Source organism: Ursus maritimus, unplaced genomic scaffold (assembly GCF_017311325.1).
Source record: "Ursus maritimus isolate PB19 unplaced genomic scaffold, ASM1731132v1 scaffold_5, whole genome shotgun sequence".
In the NCBI taxonomy this organism is placed as follows: Eukaryota; Metazoa; Chordata; class Mammalia; order Carnivora; family Ursidae; genus Ursus; species Ursus maritimus.
This window is the reverse complement of record NW_024426663.1, coordinates 74,821,801-74,838,772: the sequence shown is the minus strand read 5'-3', so window position 1 is coordinate 74,838,772 and position 16,972 is coordinate 74,821,801. Positions and strand designations below refer to the sequence as shown.

The window sequence follows — 16,972 nt, the reverse complement described above, 5'->3', positions numbered from 1 at the left end:
GAAAGGCATTGGTAAGGGGGATTATCAACAAATAATATACAAATATGACAAAGGACAGACAGGGCACGTTATTACTTTTCATTATGGGTAAGACATTTATAGGGTTCCACGCCCTAAGGAGGTTGTAGAATAAAATAAAATATAAAATGTTTCTAAAACTTCAAAAATAATTTCTCCAAAATAATTTAAAGGAACTGTTCTAGCCTGATGTAAGTCCCCCTCTATTCATATATTGAGGGCCTGCCCCCCTTCGTGACTATATTTGGAGACAGGGCTTTGAGGAGGTGATTAAACGAGGTCATAAGGGTGAGGTCCTATTCCAACAGAGCTAGCGTCCTTATAAGAAGAGGAAGAGACACCGGTGATCGATCGATCTCTATGTGTGCAGAGGAAAGGCCATGTGAGGACACATGAGAAGGCAGCTATCTACACGCCAGAGAGAGACCTCACACCCCCAAAACAATCCTGGCGGCACCTTGATCTTGAACTTCTAGCCTCCAGAACTGTGATAAAATGAACTTCGATTGTGTGAGCCACCCCGTCTGTGGTATTTTGTTATGGATACCCCAAAAGACTAATACAGGACTTCTAGTAGTTAGTGAACATCTCCTACATCATGAGGTTGCCATCAGGAAAATCTCTCCTCAAGAAAACACTAGTTGGTTTCACTATCAGAGTCAGTGGAAATGTTCATTCACTTAATCGTGTGACAAATATTCAAGTTCAGCGGTAGGCTGAGCATTTGAATGTGTAGGTATGTGTGTGGTATACTGAGGGACGTACGAAGATGGATTAAATCCTCAAAAACGTCACAAGAGGGTACAGCAGTGATTCTAATTCCTTTTTTTAAGGCTGGAACACCCTTGAGAGACTCTTCTCTGTTACTTACTGCTGTCATCTTCAACTACGAGGCTGTGCCTCCCCTAAAATGATGAGAGCACATAAAGCAGGGTATCTCAACCTCACTCCTGACATTTTGGACTAGATGATTTTTTTGTTGTGGGGGGCTGTCCTTCGGCTTCTACCCACTAGATGCTAGTTGGACACATAACCCATCCCGACCCCAGTCGTGACAACCAAAAACGTCTCCAGACATTGCCAAATGTCGGGGAACGGATAAAACATTTGAAACAGTTCCACAGGCAATTTTGGTCCAAGCCCTGGAAGGGCAAACCTCTGAGGATCACCAGAAGGGACTGATAAAAAGGTTCATCAGGGGCGCCTGGGTGGCACAGCAGTTAAGCGTCTGCCTTCGGCTCAGGGCGTGATCCAGGCGTTATGGGATCGAGCCCCACATCAGGCTCCTCTGCTATGAGCCTGCTTCTTCCTCTCCCACTCCCCCTGCTTGTGTTCCCTCTCTCACTGGCTGTCTCTCTCTGTCAAATAAATAAATAAAATCTTTAAAAAAAAAGGGGGGGTTCATCAATAACAATCGTAGGCAACTTGTGAGAAATGCAAATCAGGAGACAAAACACGGTTATGGGAATTTAGAGAACAAATCACTTTGAACGAGAGTAAGCCAGAGAGGTTTCATGGAGAAAGCCAGAAAGACGGCTAAACCACTAGGATCATACATTAAACAGAATGTTAAAAATTATTTTTAAAATATTTTATGCATTATGTATTTTTATATATTTTACTTTTTTTTCCCCCTGAGACATTTGGGCCAGAGTTGGAATAATAAAGAGAATTACAGAGGATGTGTGAAAACATTTGCCCAAAGTGGAATTTCCTGAGCTCATACAAGTAAAGACAGAAAATTGCTATATTCCCTTAGAGGAAGAAAAAGATGGAACTTGCCCTCAGCTCACAAAGACCTTTCTTCAGGTTTGGATTGATCCTTAAATATTTAGTGAGAGTCTATTATGTTCCAGGACTAAATACAAGAGTGGAACTGGGAACACAATAGGGAATAAGGCTTCTAAAAGTTTCTGCCTTCATACAGCTTACATTCCATGGTGTGGGTGGAGGTATGGAGAAAAATGAAAATATGTAATAGAGCATACAGTAATAAGTGCTATGCAGCAAAATAAAACCAGAAAAAGGAATAGGGCATGCTGAGTAAGGGGATTCGGTCTGGGGAGGTCATGAAAAGAATCACTGAGCTGAGGGCATTTGAACAAAGTTACATGAAACACAGACGGCCATAGAACCAAGAGGGAAGAGCATTCCAAGCAATTACAAAGCTTATAAGGTAGGAGAGAACTAGGCATGTCTGAGGGTCAACCAGGAGGCGGGTATGGCTGCAGAAGACTCAGAGCAGGGGACTGGAGAAGAGCTAACAGGGAGACTGTGGGGGTAACTCACAGACCCTGTGGTCCATGGTAAGGACATCAGCTTTGACTAGGAGGGTTCTGGGCAGAAGAGTGTCATCATTGGACTGGATCGCCCTGGCTGTTGAGAATACTTTTGGAAGGCAAGGGCGTTAGAACAGAACCCAACTAGGAAAGTATTTCAGCCAGGGAGAAATTATGGTGTGGACAAGGATAGTGGCACTGGAGGTGTTAAGAGTGGGATTCCCGATTTATTCTGCAGGTAGAACATGGAGGAAATGCCCATGCTTTGGGCGTGGACCGTGAGAGAATGAGAGCAGTGAAGGTCTTTGACTTAAGCAACTGGATCCAACCATTCTTGACGATCCTCTGGTCAGATCTTCTGGCAGATCTCTGGAAACACACCTGCCTCGGACCACCCCTTATTTATTATACCTCCTTGTGTTCCCAGCTCAGGTACAATAACGAAGCAGCCACCAATTACTGGGCACCGAATCTCTCTCCAACCAAGCGCTGTGCCAGGGCCTTCCCAGACAGAAGGACCCCTGCTCGGTAAGGTGCAGTTACCAGATCCAGTTTTTGGAGAAGGCACCGAGTCGCGGAAATGGTATGTTCTCATCACAAGGCTAAGAAGCGGCAGAGCCAGGGTTTCCACCCATATCTTCCCTCGATTCCAAAACCACATGGAGGCGGCTCTGTAAAAGCAGTTAAACGCACAAGCCAACAAAGCACAACGCCCGGCGTGGGCCAGGCCGCGAGCAAAGGGAGGCTAACGTCGCGCCTCCCGCCTCCGGAACCGCGCTGCAGAGGACACCTGCTCAGCGAGGGCAGGGACCCCGTCCCGCCCCCGACACCCACATCCCCTCAGGCCCACGCCCGCCGCCAGAGAGGCTTCTGGCCGTTCTCCATTTACCTGTTGCGGCACCTGCGCTGCTCCCACTCCGCTCCCGCTGGCCGCGCCCGCCCCCGCCACAGCCCCGGCTACCGCGGTGGCCGCCGCCGCCACCACGACCGTCGTCAGGGCGGCCATCTTTCCTCGCCAAGCCGCTCGGGCCGCAGCGGCCACCCGGGGCCAGGGGGTTCCGGCCGCGGGAGCTCCTGGTCCTGCAGACCGTTCCCTGCACGGTGAAGCTCCACGGGACGCAAAGCACAACAGAGCCAAGGCGCAGGGCGGGGCCGAGATGCGGGGCGGGGCCGGGGCGTAGGGCGGGGCCGGAGTTCAGGGCGGGGCTCTGCCAGGTTGCCGGGCGCCGCCGAGCCGGAGTTCAGGGCGGGCAGGGCGGGGCTCTGCCGGCATACAGGGCGGGGTCGGGGGGATAGGGCGGGGCTCTGCCGGGATGCAAAGCAGGACCGGAATGCTGAGCGGGGCAGGAGCAGGGGCGGGGTGGGGGCTCAGGGCGAGGCGGGAGCGCAGGCGGGGTAGAGACGTGGGGCAGGGTCTGTGAGGAGGGTGGGTCAGGGCCAAGATGTGGGGCGGGGCCGAAGTGTGGTGCGGGGCCGACGTGGGGCGGGGTCGGGGCGGTGTAAGGCCGAAGTGCAAGGTGGGCCGAGAGATAGGGCGAGACTCTGCGGGGATGAGAGGCAGGGCCACAGGGCTAAGTGGGGCTGGAGCAAGGAGCGGGTCTGGGGTTCAGGGCGAGGCGGTAGCGCAGGCGGGGTCGAGGTGTGGGGCAGGGCCTGAGTGCAGGGTGGGTCAGGGAGGGGCGGGGCCAAGATGTGCGGCGGGGCCGGAGCGCAGGACGCAGCTGAGCCTAGGAGCAGTGTGGGGCGGGGCCCAGGCGGGATGCGGGGCGGGGCCGGAATGCGGACTGAGCGGGGCCGGAGCGCGGGCAGGGCGCGGCCCGGGTACAGTAAAGGGCGGGGCCGGGGTGCGGGGCGGGGCGAACCGCCAGAGCCTCGCTCTGTGCTGCTGCGGGTTTGTGCAAACTTTTCCCATGCACTTGTCTACGCTTATTCAGCAACATCTTTCTAAACCCCTCATTCACCTCCGGTCCCCTACCCACCTTTTCCTGTCAAATGTATTTGTGTCATATATGGATGTAGCTCTATCTATAGATACATAAAGATATTTTACATAATAGAACTTCTTTCTAGGTTTCTACTAAGCGCTGGCGAAACTGAGTCTAAATGGAAAAGCATTTATTTATGGGTTTGAACGATTAACTCTATTTCACACTTTCAATGAAACGAAGCAGGGCATGCCCCACACTGTCAGATACCACAGGCAGAAATGCCACACTTGGTCAAGAAGAAGAGAGATTTCAAAGATACTGTGTCGGGGGGGTTGGAAAAAAGCCATAGAAGTTTCCTGCAGTTCAAGCACAGGCAACCAGCGGCAGTTCGCCTGGTTCCCGGACGCACCGCCTTTTCCTCCTCTAAAGAAATGGATTCAGTCCTTCATCCCTTCACTCATTCAATCAATATCCAGCTCCTACTAGATGCCAGGCACTGTTCTAGGCCTTTAGAATTCATTGTAGAGTTAGACACGCGGGCGCATGCAGGGACACACACACAGTTCCTTCTAACTTTTAGGGAATTTGAATAAGTAAACAAATAGGGTATTTACTGAGCTCTTATTTTGTGCTTGCACTGTTCTAAGTAACGCAGGGAAGCAGGTACTACCATTAATCTCCTTTTCAGAGATATGGATACAAACCTAGGCAGCCTGACTCCAGAGACTATCCTGGCAGGGAAGTTAAACAGGGAGCTGGATAAAATGCTTCTGGAACCCGGAGAGACACTGGAGCTACAGATGTGATTTTGGTCTTCCTCTGTGTGTAGAAAATATTTCATTTTTAAAGATTTATTTATATGAGAGAGACACACACAGAGAGTGAGAGTGGGGGGAGGGGGTGACGGAGACCTACAGCAGACTCCCTGCCCTACCTGGGGCTTGATCTCATACCCCAAGTTCATGTCCTGAGCCAAAATCAAGAGTCAGCTGCTTAGCAGACTGAGCCACCCAGGCGTCCCTGCATGTGGAAAATATTTTACATAACTCTGAATGAGCTCACACAGGCGGACGATAAATTGAAGTCTGAGAATTGAGTCCTAGGGCTTTCCAACATAGATGACCACGGACAAGATGAGGAGGAGGGAGACTCAGAAGGAGGGATCCGAGAGAAGGGAGGAAAACCAGAAGTCTATGGAAGAAAAAAGTGTTTTGAAGAGAGAATGATCACAGACCCTGTGTGGTCTGCCGCTCGGAGCCTGAGTGAGATGAAAACAGAAATGCTGGTTGAGTTTGGCAACAGGGAAGCCGTGGCCACCGCAACAAGAATGCTGCCAGTAGGATGGTGAGGACCAAAGCCTCGCTGGGAGGGCTGAGGAGATACTGCAGGTAAGGAATAGACATGACAGGGATTCCATGATCTTGCGGTACAGGTGATCAGAAAAATGAGATGGTCGCTGGAAGGTGTGTGATCTTTGCTGTGTCGTGTTCCAAGGTGAGGACTAGTGGAGGGGGTCTGTAGCCTGGAGTCCAGGACACAAGGGGACAGGTGGACGTGGGCTCTTCCTGACTGCAGAGTTGCAGCCCAAGGTCATTGGTAGATGTGGAGAGAGAAGACGGCCTGGTCTCCTCTTCCCGCTAAGTAGGAGGAAGTAGGCAGCTTGGGTGTATTGCGAAGGTAAAGCCTCTCTAATTTATAGACGCGCCATATTGTCCAAAATGAGGTCTGTTGCTATATCAGGCTCCTGTAACTGTTAGTCTAGAAAAATCTGGCAGCCTCGGGGGAAATCAGTCAATCAACAACTTCAGCTCAGGGGTCTCTACAAGGGGCATCACCGGAATGGATACTTTAAGAGAATGCACGCATAAGGAGGATGCCTGCTGTTTAAGGCTTTCAGCAATTGATTACAATGGAAAATTCCACGAAGTGGTTAAGAATCTCACAAACAGAAAACCAGAGCAGACCTCTGCAATGAGATTAGGCAGCTGCCTGGGTCCTCACGTCCAGGCGCCTTTTCAGTGATCAGAGCTACAAAACAGATTCGTATCATACGGTTTCATTTCTTACATTTTGTACCAATTCTAATTTAACATCAGAGGTTTGTCTTTCCTTAACCTCTTCTGTATTTGCATTTCTTTTCTCTTGCGCTGAAAATCTTGGCTCCTTACGCTATTAACATAGTCCTTCTTTGTGTTTTCTTGCAACAACTGCGTACGTTCAAATTATTTTCCAATAGGTCCACTAACAGTAGTGGACAGTAACATTTTCGTGTTCTTTTTGACCTTAGACTATGTCCTGCACTAGAAAGCCCATCAAGAGTACTTACTGTGTTTGACAGTTTTGTGAAATCTGTCTTTTCTCTCTGTGGTTACGGAATCAGTTTGTATGCAGTTGGGTTCTTTCGATTGTGTTTGTGTTCAGTTTCAGGGCTTCCTCTTTTTTATTTTCTTTCTGGTTTACTTTTTAAAAAAAAGATGTAAAACGTGTGTCCCATACATAAAGTCAAAACAATACAACCAGGTCTGTTTAAAGAAGTCTCTCTGTGCCATTTCAAATGATCCTCTACGTGTAACCATTTTTATTAATTTCTGGCTCAACTTTTCAGTTTCTTTTTGTAAAAATCAGTTTATATACAGATATAGATATATACATTTATACATAAGATATATGTAAGTATATGTATAATCTAATATATGTACTCTTTTTAAAAAAATTTATTGGGGGGGAGGGGCAGAAGGAGAGACTCTTCAAGCAGACTCCCTGCTGAGCATGGAGCCCGACCTGAGTGGGGCTCGATCCCATGACCCCTGACATCACGATATGAGCCAAAACCAAGAGTCGGGCGCTCAACTGAGTGAGCCACCCACGTGCTCCTATAGGTATTCTTATTTTTCCTTTTTTCTCACAAAAATAGGTAGCACATTGTATTAGCGTCTTGGGGCTGCCTTGACAAAGTATCACACACCAGGTGGTTTGTAACTCTAGCAATTTATTCCCTCACAGTTCAGGAGGCTGGAAGTATCTTCTTGGGGCTCAGAGGGGATAGGGGTCCCATGGCTCGCTCCTAGCAGCAACCTGCTGTATTCCTTGGCTTGTGGAAGCCTGACTTCAGTCTCTGTCTTTGCATGGGCTTCCCCACCCCCGCACCCCCGCCGTGCGACGTCTCTCTGTGTTCAAATTTTCCTCTTTATAAGCAGTCACTGGATTAGGGTTCATCCTAATCCAGTAGGACCTTACCTCGACTACAACTGCAAAGATCCCATTTCCAAATGAGTTCACATTCACAGGTACTCGGCGTTCGCACTTCAGCGTCTCTTTGGAGGACGCAATTCACCGCGTAACACATATTACGTGTAATGCTCTACACCTTACGCTTTCCACCCAACAACATCTCCTGGAACTCACTTGAAGTCCCTCTTTTTTTTTTTTTTTTTAATGGCGGCATCGTACTCCATTGTTTTATTCAACCAGTCCTCTACGGATAGATGGACAGGTTATTTCCAATCTTTCGCTGTTAAAAGTAATGATTCATCAGTATTTCATATCGGGGAAGCGTATCTGTAGTGGAACTGCTAAGTCAAAACATGAATGCAAACACAACACAGTCAGGTGTTGCTAAATTCCTTCCCACAGCAGTTGAATTATTTTGCACTCCCACTAGCAAAGCCTGAGGACGCCCATTTCTTTAACACTTTATCACAGTTATTTTTTCAACTCTTTGGAATTTTGACAATCTGAGTAGGGGGAAAATTGTATCTCTCAGTAATTTTAATATGCTTTTCTCTTACGAGTGAAGGTCAGCCTTCTTCCACAAGTGGAAGGACATCAACTTTCCTTTCCTTTGAACTCTCTGTTCACATTCTCTCCCCATTGGTATTTGGGCTCCTCTTTCCATTTTTTAAAGAGCTCTTTTTCAATTAGGTGATTCTGATAGAATTTTGTGATATAAATGGCAAATATATTCTTCTAGGTTTTTAATTTATTTTGTGACTTTTGCTTTTTTTTTTTTGCTTTGAAAAAGTTCTTTTTATTTTTAAGTAGTCAAATTTGTCAATATTTTTGAATTGTCTTTGATGCTTCTGGATTTATAATCATAGTTGGAAAACTGGGAAAGCTTTTTTCACTCCAAGTTTGTAAAGGAATGATTTCTTGTTTTCTTGTGTGGTTTCACTTCTTACATGTAGATATCTGGATTATTTGGATTTCATTTTGATATCCAGTGTGAGCTATGGATCCAATTTTGCTTTTTCCCAAATGGCCATCTAGTTATGCCAACTACATTTATTAAAAACAGTATATTTTCACCACTGATTTTAGGTGTCACTTAACTTTTCACATATAATTGTCCTATTCTGAATTTTCTTTCTTTCTTTCTTTTTTTTTTGAAGATTTATTTATCTGAGAGAGAGAGAGAGAGAGAGAGCACAAGTAGAGGGAGGGGCAGAGGAGGAGGGAGAGAATCTCCAGCAAACTCCCCCCTCCCACCTGCTGAGCCTAGCACCTGATACAGGCCCCAACCTCATGACCCTAAGTTCAGGACCTGAGCCTAAATCAAGAGTTGGACCCTGAACTGACTCAGCCACACAGGTGCTCCTATTCTGAATTTTCTACTCAGCCACCCAGGCACTCCTATACTGAATTTTCTATTCTGTCATTCTCTGTCTATTTACGTACCAATGAATATACACTTTTAAAATTATAGAGTCTTTATAAAATGTTTTCATATCTTATAGGTTTAGTTCCTCTCATTTAGAATTAATAGTCTACTTTGGGGGGAAGTAAGTCCAGGTATTTATTGGAATTACATTAAATTTATTAACTTGGGAAGAATTAACATGTACGATATGAAGTTATCTATCCATGAACAAGGTATGCCTTTACATTTGTTCATGTCTACTTTCACATCTTTGAAGAGTAAATATTTTCCTTTAAGCTTATTCCTAAGTTTTTCATTGCAACTATAAGTGTGATTTCCCCTCCCTTCATATCATCTCACTAGGTATTCTCTGAATATATGAAGATAATAGATTCTTGTTAGTTTTTTATATTGCTACTTTAATCAACTCTTAGTTTTGGTACTATTTTTAGAGTGCTTCTCTTAGGTTTCCACTTATGCTATTATATTATCTGCAAATAGAGATCATGGTATACCTTCCCTTCTAATTCTCAGGCTTATATTCCAACTAGGAAGAAGGAAGAAGACTGCAAGTTTAGGTTCCCCTGAAATCAGATCATGAGTCAAGGACTTGAGTCGCGGAGGGGGCTTATTTGGGAGGTGGTCTCAAGAAGCCAAGTGAGGGAATGGAGACGGGGAGGGAAGGGAGGAAAGCCTATAAAGAGGCTTTAGTGGTTATTGCTGTGGACTCATGGACTCGTTCTACCTAGGGACCTCCTAAAGAAGCTCACAGAACATTCCTCACAACGGCTCCACCAAGGGATGGAGAAGCTGACATATCTATCTAACAGATCCCCAAACTCCCTGGTTGAAGACTTCTCTGCAGGCATTAAATTCCAGCGTATAGAGGCTGCCACACACACGGACTAAACAAGCTCTCAGAGAAAGCCACTGAGCAAGAAGCAGAAGGGCGTGGGCACGAGTGGGAAGCTGTCAGTGTAGATGCGCTAACTCAGAGGTGCGACGGCTGCAATGTCTGCTACAGAGGCAAAGTGCAAAAGGAGCATGACAGTGAATCCAGTCCTCTTTATTTTTTAAAAAATCTTTCTTTTTTTCCTAAGGATTTTATTGATTTATTTATTTGAGAGAGAGAGAGAGACAGAGTGAGCGTGGGCACACACGCATGCAAGCACGCATGAGCAGGGGGGAGGGGCAGACTCCCCGCTGGGAGCTGGGTGTGGGGCTCAACCCCAGGACCCTGGGATCATGACCTGAGCCCAAGGCAGACGCTTAATGACTGAGCCACCCAGGTGCCCCTAAAAATCACTTTGCATAGGTATGTCTCTTGCACGTAGCCTATAATTGAACTCCGCTTTGCGACAACATGGGAGCCAAGTTGCAATCTTATATTTCTGGTATTCACTGTCATTTTTTGAAAAAGATACTCAATATTTACTGTCACCAATTCCCAACTTTCCATTCGCTCCTCCAATTCACCTTGACTCTGAGGTATCCAGTAGCAGCAGGAGCTGCTAGGAGCAGACAAGGGCAATGAAAAGGGGGAGAGAACGGGCCTCCGTTTTCCACTGCTGCTTACTGATTCTGGGTCAGGAGATGCAATAAACTGGACATATGATAGTATTGATTTAGGCAACATTGATATTTTAATACCAGAAGATGAGATTGCTCTAATACCCTAAGGAAAAAAAAGAGGCTATTTTCCAATTACAACTAACCAAGTTCAGCTTGATTAACAAACCAGTTACATGGCGTTACAGCTAGTGATTTGCAAGTGTATTGTTTTAAGGCAAATTTTTTGTTTTACTACTGCCTTGAAGATCACTGCTGCAAAGTGAACAGATGGTGAAACAGTTATGAAAGATTTCATGCGTGGAACTGATTCAGAGACTTAAGCAAAATCAAATACATTCTTATATCCAGGCACTGATTCGCTCTTTCGAAAAAGACTTCATGGGGCACTCTCATGGGCTTCTGCCTTCGGCTCAGGTCATGATCTCAGGGTCCTGGAATCAAGCCCCCACTCTGCCCAGTCGTCCTGTTTTTGTCAGGCTCTCTGCTCAGCAGGGAGTCTCCTCGTCCCTCTGCCCCTCCCCCCTCCTGTTCTCTTTCTCTCTCTCAAATAAATAAAATCTTTTTTTTAAAAAGGCTTCATTATTTTTTAAAAGTTAAAAAAAAATATTTGTGCTCTTAAAGCTGAAGAATCTGTTAGATACTGAACTTTTCTTATACCACCTTTTTTTAAAAAAAAGATTGTATTTGTTTATTTGTCAGAGAGAGAGAGGGCACAAGCAGGGGGAGCAGCAGGCAGAGGGAGAAGCAGGCTCCCCACTGAGCAGGGAGCCCGACACAGGGCTCGATCCCAGGACCCTGAGATCACAACCTGACCTGAAGGCAGACACTTAACCGACTAAGCCACCCAGGCATCCCCAAAAAAGGCATCATTATTAACAAAATAATTGTATTACTGTCATAAATACACTAACAAGGGATAGTGTTAGGGTACCCTATAGAATCCACCAGCATAAATTGACGGGGATGCTAGAAAGTTGCTCCATATTGACTTCTAAAATCAGAATAAGAGCGAACCAATACTATTTGCACATGGGGTGATGACACGTTCCACTATTTTCTTTCTCAAACACAAACAGTTGACCTTTAAATGACTATTTCCATACAAAACGTTCAATTGTTTAATCTTACCTGGATTTCTGGAAACTAAAAAGAAACGGTAATATAAAGGGTCCTCAGTCTTCCAGCTCTTCTTTCACTTCCGGGTAAGGTTAGGGTTCGCTGCCAGATACTCTCCAGCAGTCAGTCAGCTCCCCGAGGATGGCCCCAGAAGACTTACCGCTAACCAGTCACAGCAATGAGAGCCGCCAAACCAGTCAGCCTTTGCTTCAGGTAGGGCTGTGAAGGCCCCCTGCGGGCAGGTCTGCATGGAAGTGTAAACAGGTATTCAAAAAATAATCTCTTTTTGATCGCCTGTTGTGTGCCAAACACTCTCATTAACCCCATCGCTACCCCTTGGTGTACAAAAATAAATTAAGGTGGGGAACCTTAGTTAACAAACTTTTTTAAATAATTTTTTTCTTTATTTATCTTTGAGAGAGAGAGAGAACACAAGCACGAGCAGGGGGGAGGGGCAGGGGGAGGGGCAGGGGGGAGAGGGAGAGGCAGACTCCCCCGCCGAGCAAGGAGCCTGAGGTGGGGCTCGATCCCAGGACCCTGGGATCATGACCTGAGCCGAAGGCAGACACTTAACCGACGGAGCCACCCAGGTGCCCCAGCTAACAAACTTTTAAAGACAATTTGGCTTGAATACGGTAGAGCCGACCACAAAACCTGGACCCGACTTTACAATTAATACTTAATTTCCTCAACCTCAAGAACCTCCAAGGCTATTTTTCTCCTTTTGAAGATCGGTTTTTTTCTGGCAGCCGGTAGACAATAGAGAAGATCATTGGTCGGGTTTGAAGGGCGGTTGCTGATTCTCCTGCGGGCAGTCCTAGGCTGGCATCCCTCACACCAGCCTTGCGGAAATGAAAAATATTCCAGGTGGTTGCTAGATAGTTCGATGGTCGCAACACTCAGTCTCCAAAGAACACTTGTCCCTGAGAATTTCAACCCATGGGATGATCATAAACTTATCACTTGGGGGGAAAAAATGGATTTCAGAAAATGTTATTGCAGGGTCATTGTTTTACAGGTTGATAGAAAATGACACTCGTGTCTCATCTCTATATTTCCTTGGACTTACAGGAAATTTTCCAGAAACCTCTAGCGCATAGGAATGAGATAACTTTTCACATAAGTATTTACTCTTGCTTGAGAATTTTCAATAAAAAGCATCTCCCTATACATAAGTGTAGAAGTTAAGAAATTGTACACCAAGAAAATAATAAAGTGAGCATCAAGTAGTGGTTGGGACTTCCGTAATGTTGGAAATTTTTTTATAATTATCATGTATTAATTTGAGCAGGTATACTAGGCTTCTTTTTATTTGAGAAAAACAATCATGTACTTTTTTTTTATTTATTTAACAGAGACAGACAGCCAGCGAGAGGGAACACAAGCAGGGGGAGTGGGAGAGGGAGAAGCAGGCTTCCAGCAGAGGAGCCTGATGTGGGGCTCGATCCCGGAACACCGGGATCACGCCCTGAGCCGAAGGCAGATGCTCAACGACTGCGCCACCCAGGCGCCCCAATCGTGTATTTTTAAAACCATGGCTTTTTTTTTTTTTTTAAATACCATTGCTTTTTTTTTTGGATTTTTATTACACACAGGCTGAGATAACCCTGATACTGTCAGTTGACCATTAACTGGTATCTAAAAAATATCACAAAAAGTAAATTTGGTTGACAGAAGCATTTTAGGGCTTGCTCACGCTGGAAGGAGAACCTATAAACGTCAGGGCCATTATCAAGGCGAGACTGTAGACACCAAGCCCAGGTGCCAAGGACAGGGAAATACATGGAAGTGGACATCCCACCCCGATTTGGGCAAGAAAATAGGTTGTAATGAGACACTGCTCAGAGGGTGTTATATGGATCTGTGAAGTAGCTGGTGGAAACCTTGGTAGAATCAAAAGACAAAGAAAGAAAAAAAGGAAAATTTTCTTTAAAAAAACAAGATTTTATTTATTTACTTATTTCAGAGAGGGAGAGAGAGTGCATGCACCTGCAAATGGGGGGAGAGGCAGAGGGAGAGGGAGAAGCAGACTCCCTGTTAAGCGGGGAGCCCAACGCAGGGCTCAATCCCGGGACCTGAGCTGAAGTCAGATGCTTAACCAGCTGAGCCACCCAGGCGCCCTGACAACACTTTCTTTTTTTAGCGCTCATGAAACATTCACAAAAACTGACCATATATTTAGGCCACAAAAACCTCAATAAATGCCAAAAAAGCAGAAAGAACACAGATATAATTCTCTGAGCACTAAGAAAATGGATTGAGAAGACAAAAAGACCCTGTTATGTGAAACTTTAAAACTCTCCTAAAACTCTAGAGCCAAAGAGGACATCGAAACTAAAATTCTGGTGACGCTACATATTAGTCTCCGTGGAATACAGCTAGAGCAATCCTCAGAAGCAAATTCGCGGTGCCAAAAGTTATATTAATAAATAAGAAAGAATAAAAGTAAACTAATGAACCAAGAAGACAGGGGAAAAATCAACAGCCAAACAAGGAAAGAAGGAAAAAATGAACTGAGAAATGTGAAAGCAGAAAACAATACAATTTAAAATGGAGAAATGATCTCAATGAATAAATTTAACCAATAAAGGGGTGCCTGGGTGGCTCAGTTGGTTAAGTGGCTGTCTTCAGCTCAGGTCATGATCCCAGGGTCCTCCCTTCTCAGCAGGGAGCCTGCTTCTCCCTCTCCTCCCCGCTTGTGCTCTCCCTGGCTATCTCTGTCTTCCTCTCTCAAATAAATAAATAAAATCTTAAAAAAAAATTTAACCAATTAAGATAGGTAAACTACTAGCTAACCTGATTAGGAATTAAGAAAGCACAAATATACGTAATATAAAATGCAAAGGAAAGTAAAAGAATCATAGGAGACGATTTTGCTCAATTGCCTGCAAATAAATTTGAAAATCCAGATGAAATGAATAATTTTTCTAAGAAAATACAATTTACTAAAATTGGTAAGAGAAACATCTGAACGTTAACTATGAAAAAACTAAGAAAAAGGGAAAAAAATGTTAAATTGGTAGACTCCCAAAGAACAGCAGGCCCAGAGGACTTCACAGGCTAATCTGAACCAAATCTTAGGAAACAAGTAGGGTTCTGATGCTTTTTAAATTGTTCCGGAACAGAGACAAAAGAGACAAGCTTCCAAATTCTAGTAGTAAAAGTACCATACGCTTGTTACCAAAAACTGACAACAAGAGCGCAAAGAAAACTGCTGATGAAAATCAGTTATCAACACTGTTGCAAAAAATGTTTAGCAAAGTTTTAGTGAACGGAATCCAGAGGTACCTTAGAAGAATTAAGAGAAAAATAGATATTTTTTCCTCCTTAGGAATGCAAGAATGAGTCCACATAATTCACTCTGTTGGAAGCAGTTGGGTGCAGCCGGTTGGCTCGTTGCGCCTCTCTTTCGAGTGCTTTTGGAAAGCAAACACAAAAGCAAATCTAGCTATTAATTGTTGGGCTTGAGAAGGGCTGAAAGCCTACCAGATCCAGTGGAGCACTACCGATCCTTCCATCACATCTCATACCATAACGCCTACTCGCTCTGGATCACACAATGCCAAAAATTTAAGCAAAAATTAATCTTCAACCAATTCAACTCAAATTCTTTAATGATTTCCTACTCAAAGAATTTGAGAACCTCTGTAACTCATGAATCATTGAACACTACATCAAAAACTAATGATGTATTATATAGTGGCTAACGGAACATAATAAAAAATTTTAAAAATTAAAAATAAAAGAATTTGAGAACCTCACTTTTTTTAACTACATAAAACTGCATTTCAGTTTTTAACCACCAGATGTCACCCGAGAAACAGTAAGCAAGAGTCTTCGCTTGATTATTTGCAAAAGAAAAATATTTTCATCTTTTAGGCATGAGAATTAGAATCTCCTTGTAGGAAGGTGCATGCCAGTGGAAACGTGGCAGATAAGTAAAAACATTCACATGTATTCAGACTCTCAAATATAGTCAACTGACGTTTCACCTAAATAGATTTCAGTTTCCCAAATGTTATACTCAATCTAAGAGTTCTTTTTAGTGGAAGTCACTGCAATAGTTTTTAATGCTACCAATTTCCATATGATCTAAAAAAACCAAAAACTCACCTACTTACACCAGAAGGTAAAACCAAAGAATAGAGACAAGTAACTTCAATGTTCGTGAACTAATTTTTACCGACAACCCCAGTCCCTTTTCTGTAATCTTATTTTCTTTTTTTCTTTTAAAGATTTTATTTATTTATTCGACAGAGATAGAGACAGCCAGCGAGAGAGGGAACACAAGCAGGGGGAGTGGGAGAGGAAGAAGCAGGCTCATAGCGGAGGAGCCTGACGTGGGGCTCGATCCCACAACGCCGGGATCACGCCCTGAGCCGAAGGCAGATGCCTAACCGCTGTGCCACCCAGGCGCCCCACTGTAATCTTATTTTCTTCTGTGTGTGACCACGCTCCTTCCGTGACCTGTCAAACCTGGCATGATCTGGCCACCTTTCCTGCTTCCCTCTCTTGCCCTGCTGGCTCTCCCACTGCCCTGGGCGTCTTTCAGATCCCAGAATGTGCCAGCATCCCTTTGCCTATGTTAGGGGCTCAGTCTGGAATGAGCCTCCCACCCTCCCTTTATCTTATTAGTCATGAATCTTCTGGACACAGCTTGAGGGTCAGCTCCCAAGGGAGCCTTCTTTGGCTACCTCCAGCACCATTTGGATTTGGGGTCCCTCCAATCTGCTTTTCCTTCAAAACAGATGCCACCATGGGTCATGATCTCTCTGTGTGATGATAAGGTCTACAGGGGAAGCTCCTCCATGGGGCACCCTTGTATCTCCGCCTCGTTGGCCACAGTGGAGTTTAATCAACAGCACTTAATAAATACTAGTTGAAGGAAAGAATTACTGAATCCGCATTACAATGTTTGTGCCCCTCCCCCATTGGAGCGCAAGGTCTGGGAGGGATGATCTTTGCTCTGTGCTGTTGCAATGCTAGGCCTGGTAGAGACCCACTGTTAGCGTCGATGCTGCTAGATGGATCCATGAATAAATGAATGAGTACATAACAGTGCAGTATGACTATTTCACAGCTGGGTGGAAGGGTGGAGCAGCTCTTCCACCGGGAGGTGGGCTCAGAAAAGGGATTTTTCCAGGCACCACCATGATGTCGCATGGGGACCCGGATTGGGACTACTCAGTCAGTTATCCCACCAACTGTAGGCATTCATTCAATAGCTTTTTCCTGAATAGCCATTCTCTGCCTGTTACGCTGCTTGACCCTGGGGCTGCAAAGCCAAATGAGAGAGGGTCCTGGCCCCAAGAAGCTGGCCATCTTTGAGGGCAGACAGGCCAGTAGACCCATCACTGAAGTCCGCTATGGCCCACATCAATACGCCAAACAGTGCGTTAGAGGATTACACAGCTCAACAGAAA

The 16,972-nt window shown here is 45.1% G+C and overlaps 1 protein-coding gene and 1 long non-coding RNA gene across 4 annotated transcripts in view; both read right to left on the bottom strand.

Annotated features, from left to right (window-relative positions):
- The window catches only part of CCDC112 (coiled-coil domain containing 112), a 37,511-nt gene extending 26,589 nt beyond the window's left edge, over window positions 1-10,922 (bottom strand). The window contains exon 1 of one of the 3 annotated variants that reach the window (XM_008709481.2): window positions 7,463-10,922. Coding sequence is in view for 2 of the 3 variants with exons in the window: in XM_040622568.1 (XP_040478502.1) it covers window positions 3,187-3,303 (117 nt within the window). In the remaining variant the exon portion in view is untranslated. Of the gene's footprint in view, window positions 1-3,186; window positions 3,430-7,462 lie in introns of those variants that run through there. The other 2 variants (XM_040622568.1, XM_040622567.1) reach the window with 2 other exon arrangements.
- A 341-nt stretch (window positions 10,923-11,263) lies between these two features.
- The window catches only part of LOC103679956, a 106,493-nt gene continuing 100,784 nt past the window's right edge, over window positions 11,264-16,972 (bottom strand). The window contains exon 5 of the long non-coding RNA XR_005832560.1: window positions 11,264-11,793. This is a non-coding gene — a long non-coding RNA (uncharacterized LOC103679956). The remainder of the gene's footprint in view (window positions 11,794-16,972) is intronic.